At 41.8% G+C, this 11,104-nt stretch overlaps 1 protein-coding gene across 1 annotated transcript; it reads right to left on the reverse strand.

Annotated features, from left to right (window-relative positions):
• Nucleotides 1-544: 544 nt before the first annotated feature.
• LOC131080572 (inhibitor of apoptosis protein-like) lies at nucleotides 545-10,723 on the reverse strand. The gene is made up of 9 exons (XM_058018935.1): nucleotides 10,623-10,723; nucleotides 7,236-9,311; nucleotides 7,030-7,129; nucleotides 5,744-5,822; nucleotides 5,137-5,185; nucleotides 3,936-4,178; nucleotides 2,551-2,805; nucleotides 2,360-2,401; nucleotides 545-1,526 (listed from the first exon to the last, which is right to left on the reverse strand). The coding sequence occupies exons 2-9, from the start codon at nucleotides 8,107-8,109 to the stop codon at nucleotides 1,333-1,335; spliced, it is 1,836 nt and encodes a 611-aa protein (XP_057874918.1). The 5' UTR covers nucleotides 8,110-9,311; nucleotides 10,623-10,723; the 3' UTR covers nucleotides 545-1,332.
• Between the last annotated feature and the right edge of the window lie 381 nt (nucleotides 10,724-11,104).

Here is an 11,104-nt window from a genome sequence, read left to right on the forward strand (position 1 = left end):
AGCAAGCCAATCTACAGGTAAAGAATCCAGGTCTGGACTGAAGACTCTGTTATCCCCAAACTCTGTTATCCACAGTCAGGCTCTAAGTGTGGGCAGCTGTGGACTGAAGATGACTGACTTTAAATGAGAACCAGACAAACTGACTCCACCCCTGCAGGACCTGCTGCCATTAACCTGGCAGCATTCTTCCAGTGACTGACATGAATCCTTGCAAACTATCTATGAACACCTCTCTTTGGAGGTCTCCACCATGCAAGTCGAGGGATAAAAAGCTGAAAAAGGTAATGAGTCAACCAGTAAGGGAATAGGAGCTCCCAAAATATAAGCTTACAAAACAAAATCCAAGACTTCAGAGGTGCCTGGGAGATCCTATTATTTAACTGCACAATCCCTATAAAGTTCCAAACACAGAAAAGTAGCTTTTACATTTAATCCCTAGCACAGACTGTATAGCTACACTCGGTCTCATCTTCAAGGTCACGAGGACCAGGATTTCTGTCATTTGAGGAATCAATTCAGAAGGAAGTACCAGATGCTGTTGCGGTTTGGGAGGGCAACTGTATTTTTAAATAAAGAGGAAATCACCAAACATCAGGAACATTCACTTCTCTGTTCAAAAATGAAAGAAAGACAAATTGAATGAAGTTTTATTGTACTTTTACAGGCAAACAACCCCAAACTTTTGTCAGGAAAAGACACAGCATTCTTATCACTGCAGTCTACAGATAGACTTTAACAATGGCAACAGAGTAAACAAGCCCAAGTTTGAGAAGTAGAAATATTTTAATTCAGTCTTCATAAAAACTATTAGTATATACATTACTACACAAGTATCAAGACATGAAAAAACTTTTAGAAGTCCTGCTGTTCCTGCAACAGTTATCCTCTTTTCTCCTTAAGTCGAGAAGAAAGCCAAACCAGAAGTAGCTGAAGTTAATTAATATTAACTATAACAGCAATTTTAGTACATTTCCTCACATCCACATGGAGGAAACTCAAGTGTTATGTCAAGCTCCATTTTAGGAACTTTAAAAAAACTTCTTTGAATAAAAGTGACACTCGTGAAACTACTTCCCCTACTCAGAAAGGAATGCCACAAAAACCTCACCCTAATATTAAGTTAGTTTTATGAACAGAGAATCTTTAGCACCGAAGGCCTTCTATATACAATTATACACACATCATAATGAGGATACACTTTACTATCACAATACTTTGCTAGGTAGTTGATTAATCCTCTTCTGTACCACAATTTTCCATTCTTAAGATACTGCTGTGTTAAGCTTCAGCAGCTGGAGGATGACAGAGCAAAGACTTTGCAAATTTCCCTCTTTACGAAAGAAATGTCCGGACTGTGCCTTTTATTGTCCCCCTGCAAATAGGGCATTTCCTAAGGGATGGTGCACATTCTTTGCACACCACTAAGTGACCACAAGGAATAAAAACAATAGAAACTTCTTTGTCCATGCAAACTTTACATGTTCTTTCCTCTTGCAATCTTCTTAATTGTTCTTCCATAGGTAAACCTGGAAAAAATAGTTATATTTTTGTCAGTCTGAATATATGTGATCAAAAATATATTTATTTAGAGTGTAGCCATGCCCCTTTTCACCTTTTATTTCCCTACCTGTATTGACTAAATATAGATGGCAGTGAGCATTTTTAGAGCTCAGAAAGTGTCATGCAAAGAACTAATCTGTACTTGTAAGTTCTGTGAGATGATGGACAGCCCAGGGGTTGGAGGCCAACCAGTGTTTGTAAATGTTGTACTTTTCTTGGTTGGATATCAGAAACACAAACTCAGCCTGACTGGTGGAAGTGGGCTCTATCCAGGCTTGTATACCTTTCTGCAGTTTATTAACAGATTAAACTGCAGGACCAGAGCAAATTCAATCTCATGTCTGACAAGATTTTATCCACACACCTGTTGGTCAAGCTAGATCTCAGGACACCTATACCCACTCTGAGCACAGAATGGGTATAGGTAAAAGCAGAGATTATACCTGTTCCAAAATGCTAACCAACTACTCATTCTCCAGTCTTTACCAAATGCCTGAATGCTTCAATCAGAATCAAGTCCAGCATGTGCTTCTTGAATTGCTGAGCTCCAGAAAGCTCTACATCCTGTGATGTGCAAAAGCACGAGCAAGGCACAGGATACAGCTTAGAGCTGATAGACTTACTTGCAAGTATGCACATGCACTTAACTTTTGGTTAACTTATTCAGTCTATATTACTAAAGTAGAATAAGAGAAAGGGTAAAGCACCAAACTTTTTCTTAACCAAAGTAATTTCCTTTTTTATGTTAGCTGTTTGTTCTACAACAATCTTTAAGATAAGAAGGAAGAATTTAAGGTACCTGAAACATCTTCTGTGGGAACATACTTGATGGTCTTCTCCACTAGAATAAAAGAAAAAAAATCCTTATCATTTAACTAATCTATGTTCAAACAGCATCTGTTTATTTTTCTTTAGACTGTTGTGAGAGCACTGGTAAGACTTTTATAAAAGGATATCCTTTAAAAACAAAAGGAAACCAGAGAGACATACCAAATAAATCCTTGTAAAGCACAGGGTCACAATCTCGTAGACAGTTCCTGAAGATGCTGGCTGCTTCATTTCCTTTCACTAAAATTGTATCTATCAGTTCCCTTGCCTGCAATGGTATCTGAGTCTTCTGCTTAATAACATCATGCTCAAGTTCTGTTATCACTTTAGCTGACAGTAAACTGCCGAGGATCGGGAGTACACATGTTAAACGTTGGAATAAAGCCATTCGATTCTTCTGGATCAAGTACAAATCATCTGGAACACAAGGGGGAATTAGATAAGAGAATCAGGAATACACTACTCCAAGCTGCACTTCTGTTTAACAATAATTGATACATTCTTTAAACTCTACTTGCAATGTTTGCTTTTTACACATCATTAATAAAACACTCAGCAAGTTTGAGTGGTATTCACATAATGAACAGACTTAAGGAAACCACAACAAGCAGCTTCTCAGCCACTTCCTGCTCCCATCTCTAGGTTAAATGATCAGAGAGGATCTCATGTAACTCTGTATTAGTGTGATCTACACTCTCTGGACGATTGCAAAGAAAAAACTAACACCAATGCTAACCCATTGACATGCCAGAGGTTAACTTTTGTCAGTGCTAGGCTGCAAATAAAAGAAAGTTCTTCTATGAAGTGTCCAACACAATTACATACAAGAAAACCAGAAGTACATCACAACCAGACTCTGGAGACTATTTTAATCCTCTACCACAAACAAGAACAAGAAAATTTCCGGCAGGATTAAAATGCTGAATCCATCTATGTTTTTTTGAGAGAAATACAACTAGGAAAGAAGTATGCTTAATTCCATTTATAATTGAGAAGTTTCATTATGCTTCACAGACTCAAAATCAGAATGATTTCTTCAGACTTCAAAACTTACATGGCATTGAAGAAACAGGAAATGTTAAAGACACATCAAATAAACAAATTGCTGTCACATGGGCTCAGTTAGACAGAAAACAGATCTTTGGCCATCTTACAGAATCTGAATTTGTAAAAGTTTATGGCCTAGCCTTAGGAGTTGGATATGGTGGCTTACTGATTCAAGCAGCTTAAAGAGCAGGCAAATTTGGATAAAAAATAGTAGTGTACCAAGTGTTTCATTAACAGCAACATACAGGCACACAACTGAAAAAAAAAGGCCTTGGAAAGAAGAGATGATTCTGAACCCTTGGACTGTGCTATGAACCATTCTCCTAAAAGGGAATGAAACAATTCTCAGACTGCTGTTCCATAAAGATATCCTGATGCTTTTAGAGAAGCTGATCCTAGCAGCAATTAAATTCAATCACTTAGTGCCTAAAAACAAGTATAAAAACTATACATATTACTAACTGCTTCAGATTCCACTTCTATTTATGCCTGATGCCTACCTGATGCCACTTCTTCCAACTGCTTTTCTTTCTCTTCTTCAATCTTCTCATCTTCAGCCGTGAGCAGATCAGACACAAGATCATTAACAGTCTTGTAGTTTTCTCCAGTGGCCAAGATCTTACTTTGCACTGTTTGCTTTATCAGCCTTCTACTGAATCCCATCTCCAAGGCAGCTTTAACCACAGGTGTGTTCATCATGATTGCATCTTCTGAATGGCTCTCTCCAGGTTCAAAACGAATAACTAATCAAAAAGGAAAATCCTCATGTATAATATAAAGAATAAAATATCCATACAACCCCAGAAGTCAGACACATCAACATTACCTACACACATGAACACTGAGCAGTAAAAAGTTTCAAGTGTTTAAGAAGAATTTTTTTGAAGTAGTTTTAAAAATGGAAGCCAGTGACTCAGTCATGGATTGAATCCAAGATAAACATCAATCCATGTCAGGCCTTTGTTAAAACCTATGTTAATCCAGAGAAACCACTGAGAATTTCATTGTGTACTAGCAGCTTTCTTTATGCTTAGTTATTTCTAACTTCAGCCTTGAAAAATGGCCTGGGGGTGTGCCAGGGGTGGGGGAGGAAAGTCAGAGTTTATAGTACAAACAATCACTCTATTCCAACTCTTTGTCAGTAATTTGCATTCAAATTTAGTAAACACCAGACACATGGGATTCTGAGTTATTGTCTTCAGTCAGCAGGGACTAGGACAGCATAAACCCCCAGAGGGTGAGTGGGTTTTTCCACCATAACTAGAGTCCAGCCTAGAAAGACTTCACTGTATCAGCTTGTCCTACCTTCTTCCTTAACTGCTGCTGCTCACCTCAGAGCATTTACCTAGTTACCTGCCTAGAGACAGATCTGCATAACTGCATAGCCATGACACCCTCCAGCAACTGCCCCACCAAGCTCAAACACTTGCTTTGCTTAACCCAACCCTGCAATGAAAAAAAAAAACAGCAAGCAAGTGTGCAAACCCAAAAATTTCAATATGAGCTGCCAGTATGAAAATAAGGAAAATTAAAAACAAGATCTCTTAAAGGTGTTTCCTTGGAGCTTGTCAACACAACATCAAAATTATTAAACTTTTAGGAAACAAATCTAAGAACTGGCTCTGCAAAGCTAACTCACTTAGCAATCATTAAGTTTGCAAAATGCTGAGGGAGTTTAAAAACATGCTTTAATATACATACTTGGAGGATCAAGGTTTTCATCTACAGGTGGATCAGACGTTGACAAGAGCTGTAGAACACAAGAGAAGTATGTTAGTATTGAAGTATTGCTTTTCCCTCTATGTGCCTTTCTAACATATTGTTTGTCACCAATCCTGCTAAGCTTCCTACCCATAGGATATTTCACCTGCAGTTACACAAGTGAAAATCTGCGCAACTGTATAATCAACACAAAGCTAGTGCTGACCACTTCCATGAAGAGCAGTCTGGTTACTCTTGCCATAAGAATTACAAATAGAAACAATTCACATTGTCTATGCCTGATTTCTGAAATAGTAATTACGGATCTGCACTATTCAGTGTATAATCAGAATTTCCCTCTGCTAACACAAAGGAGATCACTGCCTCATAGGACTCTCCATAAGTAATCTGTAGAGGTTAAACTCTACTAGTCCAAGACTAGCCATGGTACAGCACTAGCTTCTTTCATGTGCTCATGAAGAGCATTTATGATGTTAGAAACCCAGGAGAAACATACACAGAAAAAAGGCAGAAGAATGAACTCAAGGAGAGAACATAGCACTGTTCAACAAAGGAAAACCAAAGTCACAGGACAGTAAAAGCTTACCTGTTCAAGGAGATGGGGGAATCTGGCCTGAATTTGATCTACAAACTCTCTTCCTTTTACACGAAGCAGATACTCACACCTGAAACATTGACAAAAGTGAATCAAATCATACTTTCTACCTGCCAAAGGAAAAAAAAAAAAACATAGAAGAATGAAAAAGTTTAAATCCAGTGTAAGTTTCTTGTCTTTCAGAAGAGAAAGAATACTCTTAATTGGAAGCTTGGTGCAGCCTAGTGTCCAGTGACCCTTAGATAAAGTTTTTCCATGACATCCAGCTGTCAGTAGGCTTATGTATATAAATGCAGCAGCTTTACATTCTGCTGCCACTTGTGATCAAAAAGGCAAGTCATGAGAAGCGACACTGTCAGAATCATTACAAAATGCAGTGATAAACTGTTTCTATCTTGCATCTCACCATTCTTATCTCCTATTCAAACCATTCAAAACAGACTTTAACACAATATAACACTATTATCAAAGCCAGATCTACTTCACTAACACAAGTTTATCACTTATGTACATTTACTGACAAGCTTAACACAGTGAGAAACAACAGTGACATTTAGCCCTACATACATCATATAGTCCAGCAGTAGCTGATAAATTGCCCATGAAAGCCTAGCTGGAGATCTACAATGAGAAGAACTATTATTACCTTTCCTGAAATTAAGTACAGCTATTTCTGTAATGGAGGTGGTGATTTCCATGGGCACAGATAGCAATTAGGTAAGAAATTGCCATTTAATTATAGGTGACATTAAAAAGTTATTTCTGTCCTTTTTCCAGTACAGACATATTAAAGAGCCACTGAAACTTTCTTCACAAGCCCTTCCACATGTAGGAAACGAAACTGCACAAGCAGAAAAACTGGTTCAAGAGCATTCAGCATGGGCACAAAACCATAACCCATGAATTAAACATTCCTTCCACTTCATTCCTCAGCAGCCTTTGCTCCCCTCGATCAGCTTACCGACTGCTTCTCTTACAGAGAAAAGTGTGCTCATTAACAACGCAGCCTCACTGTCTGTTAGTGATCTGGGGATGCAGACAGTTTTTAATAATGAAGGGGAAAGCATTATATGCCATGGTTCATGAAGAAATGCTTTAATTACACCCACCTACACACTTCAGAGCTTTTAGACATACATGCAATACATACATCCAAATGAAAGAGTGAACCTGTACATCAAATAAAGTTAAACAAAACTATTAAGTGCAGTACATATCTGCCAAAATTAAAACACTTAGGAATATGAACAAATTATGATAAAGGTTTTGCAAGTTACCTTGGAAACCACTTTGCATGCTCAATCCATGGATCATCTCCAGACTCCCAGCACCTTAACCCACCATCACAGCAAAAACACTTCACATCATCATTGCGACCTTAAAAAAAAAAGGCAAAATATCTAGCAAACCTTGACACAACTTTCTTGAAGGTAAATCTTGACATAGCAGTATGAATAAAACTGGAGAACTCTGGGTTTCTTACCTACATAGTAAAAGCCAGCATCTGCAAGCTGTTCCGGCTGAACTGGAATTCTGGTTGGCCAATTTATGAATGTTTTAACACGTGCTTCATGGGTCTGCATGCTCACATTTGAAACATTGAAACTCTGCTGCTCTCGGATAAGGTTTTCCACAAAAGGGCAGTTGGGATAGTGTCTCCGATGCTCTGACACAGCATTATCTTTTGGCTCCCAATTACACAGCTGACCACCACAGGTAAAACAAGCAACTTTGTCTGCTGTCCCCAGGTAATAAAGTCCAGCCTTTGCCAGATCAGTGGGTGAGAGAAATGTCAGTGGCCATGACTGAAAGGTGCGTAGCCTAGCATCTTCTGTCCTCATAGAATGATTGTGAAGCTTAGGGCTCAAGAATGGAAGGTCTTCAGCTGCCCTAGTGGTTACTGGGTCTTGAGGAAAACTGGAAAACGAGCCACTGAAATATCCAACCTGTTCTAAACTTGGAGAGAGTGCTATGGAATGTAGAGACGGTGGGAGACCGTTTGCAATTGAGTGTGGAAAGGCAGAACGAGACGAGAGTCCAACGTTGTTAACTGAAAGCATTCTTTGAACAAAAGTGCAGCTAGGATACAGCTGCTTATGTTTCTCCATAGCATTATCTCCTGGCTGCCAGTTATCCAGTGTCAGGCCACAACTGAAGCACTTAACTTTATCCTGCACGCCCGTGTAATAAAACCCAGCCCGGGCAAGGCTGCGCTCGGACACCGGCGCGTTCATGGGGAAGGTGGAGAAGGTTGACATTCTGTACAGCTCGCAGGACAGGTCATACTTCAGCTCATCACACGGAGCGCTCTGCCTCATGATGCTAGCCAGGAAAGGGCTATCTTCCACTATGTTCATAATGGACTGTTTTGGGAAAAATGGGACAAGTCTTCCTCTGGGAGGTAGTTGTGTGCATTAAAGGCAATTTGGAACAAACCCCCCTACCTGTACAAAAGCAATAAATACTTTAAAGTGTAACTTCAGATGTGCATATGAATAGAATTGACCTCATGATTTAACAGCCTATAAACATTTGGCAAGTTCTCGCACCTTAGTTTAGCAACTGCTTTCAGTGTAAAAGCTTCCCCATCCCATTTTAACAATTGAAGAAAGCATGTTGAAAAGCAATTTCCATTGACTCATATAAGCATCACATCCTTTACTTGTTCTGTATATCTGGGAGACCAGTAACAATTTGTCAGGCTCGTGGAGGTCAGATCAAAAGAGGAAAAACCAGTGGGTTTATCAAAATCCTTTGTCAATAAAGAAACTAAATTGGGGGGCAATTAAAAGAACAGTGTTCTTATCCAGAACATATGTTAGGTGATTTAAGGACAAGATTTCACCCTAGACAGCTGATAAATATGTAGCTTATACACACACAAAGATTTTAGTTTGTAAAACCTCACCAGGAGGCTGAAAAGAAGGGTTTATCAATTTCAAAGGGCACACAAAAAATAGAGACCCTGAACTGATGGTACTAAACTGATCTTAGTATATTTGCTACTACTGAACTCCAAAAAAAACACCTCTCAAGTTCTGCATATTGCTGTAACAAGGTCTTAAGACTAAAGAAGTTAGTTCACACTCAACTTCACACGTACAGAATATTCAGCTATTAGAGAAACAAATCCTATGCACTGTCTCAGACAAGGATGAACTCTCTCTATTAACAAACCTGGGACAGGTTTGTCTACAAGTCAACACCAAATTGACAGAGCACTTCAGTTTTAACCTGGTGCCTTAGTTACAAGAACAGAATTATCAAATTTAACATTAATTAATTGCTTTGTGTTGAGACATTCTGATGCTTTATACTGTTGAATTAAGTTTTGCCTGTATGCCATGTTTATGGCATACAGAAGCAAACAGAACTCTCAGATTTAAAAAAAGAATTTGATGCCTTAGTTTCTTTATTTCTGCACAGAACTACCTCCCAGAGGTAAGACTGAAGTCCCTTCTAAGGTGCCTACGCTTCCATATTGGTACTGACTGTCCTCAAGAAGAAACTGTAAGTATCTGTAGTTTAAATCATTCAAATTTTTGTGGCAGAACAAAACCTGTAAGGAAGAAAAAGAGTGTTTTAAAATACACAATGATGAGGTGCATGCAATGTCTATGCAAACAACAATTACACAAACTGGAACAGCACAAGCTTTTTGCAATTATAGAACGTTAAGGGCTTAAAGATCATCTAGTCCCAACCCTCCTGCCATGGGCAGGGACATCTTCCAGTAGACCAGGCTGCTCAGAGCCACATCCGACCTGGCCGTGAACATTGCCACTATTGGGGTGTTCACAACCTCTCTGGGCGATCTGTTCCAGTGTCTCATCACTCTCACAGTAAAGAATTCCTTCCTAATATCTAACATCAATTTCCTCTCTTTCAGTTTGTACCCATTTACTGCTTATCCTGTCACTACAGTTCCGGACCAAGAGCCCCTCCCTGGTTTCCCGGCAGACCTTCAGACTCTGCCAGGTTGCTATGAGGTCTCCATGCAACCTTCTCTTCTCCAGGCTGAACAGCCCCAAGTTCCTCTGCCTGTCCAATGTCAGCTAGAAAGCTTCAGGGAGTCAGCTTCACACGCTGTGACACAGAGTGATTTCACACACTTCATTTCCCTGTTATTGACGCATATGCAAAACTGTGTAACCCACGAGCAGAATTTTTGGGCAGATGGATTAATCAGGCTACTTAATCACATTAAGTATTACTAAAGGTAAGATTCCATACTAAAGAAGTTGTATCCAGTTCAATTGGTTTAAGCTTGCAGATTCCCAAACAATGAAGACACAGTTTTATAACACTGACGTAAAGAGTACTAGATTTTCTTATTTAGGATTTAGGTAAATCCAATTATATTTGAAGCAAGGACATCGGCAAAACTGAACTTCCCCAAAAATTCAAGGAAGGGCAAGCACAAAGTTCAAAGGGTTTTTATATACGTAGCTATGAAAAAATATAAAATTAGATATTTAGCAGTCTGGTCGATCGGTTTTCAAACAGTTTTTCCAGGAAAGATTCTGTCATGATGACACAGCACTGCAGAAATAGACCCTGCGCTACGGCACCAGATCCCGCACGGCGGGGCCTGAGCGCGGCCCCAGCCCCGGCAGCGACAGCCCCGCGTTCCACGTCTCGCCCCGGTTCCTGGGCCTCGCTCTCCGCTCCCCCTCATCCCGCGGGCCCCAGCCCCGCTCCTGAGCGGGTTCCAGGGGACAGCCGCGCTCCCATCAGCGCCGGGGCCACAGCCCTGGGCCCCACAGCTCCTTCAGCCCCTGCTGGCGACGCCAGGCCGGGCACAGGCGCCCCACCCGCCCCGGCAGCCGCGCCCCAGCCCGGTCATACCCGCAGCACCCCCCGTACTCACAGCCTCCGAGCAAGCCCCCACAGCGGGCCCCAGCAAGGCCCAGCCTATATGCGGGGCCTGGCAGGGCGCGGGGGAGAGGAGCCAGCCCCGCCGGCACCGCCTCCCCCGAAACTCCCCCTGGGGACTCCGCCCGGGCGCAGGCACCGCCTGGCGGGGCGGACACAGCGCCGCCCTCAGGCCGGACCCGCGGGCGCCGTCGTGGGGCGGTGGGATGGGAGGGCTCCGGGCGCCAGAGCTCCGCCTCGGCGGGGGCGGATGGCCTTCCGTCAGCGGGGAGGTTGGGTACTTTCCTCGGCCCTCTTCCTGGGGCGGGGGAAACCCGAATGTGCTTCCCGGGCGGGGGAAACCCGAGTGTACTTCCCAGGCGGGGATTTCCAGGCCAGGGGCGCCGGGCTGGCGAGCAGCCGGGAACGGAGCGGCCGAGGGGGCAGCGCCGTTGGCAGCGGCCCGGGCCCGCGGAGCCCGTGCTGGGATAGGCGGCC

This window comes from Melospiza georgiana, chromosome 2 (genome assembly GCF_028018845.1).
Source record: "Melospiza georgiana isolate bMelGeo1 chromosome 2, bMelGeo1.pri, whole genome shotgun sequence".
In the NCBI taxonomy this organism is placed as follows: Eukaryota; Metazoa; Chordata; class Aves; order Passeriformes; family Passerellidae; genus Melospiza; species Melospiza georgiana.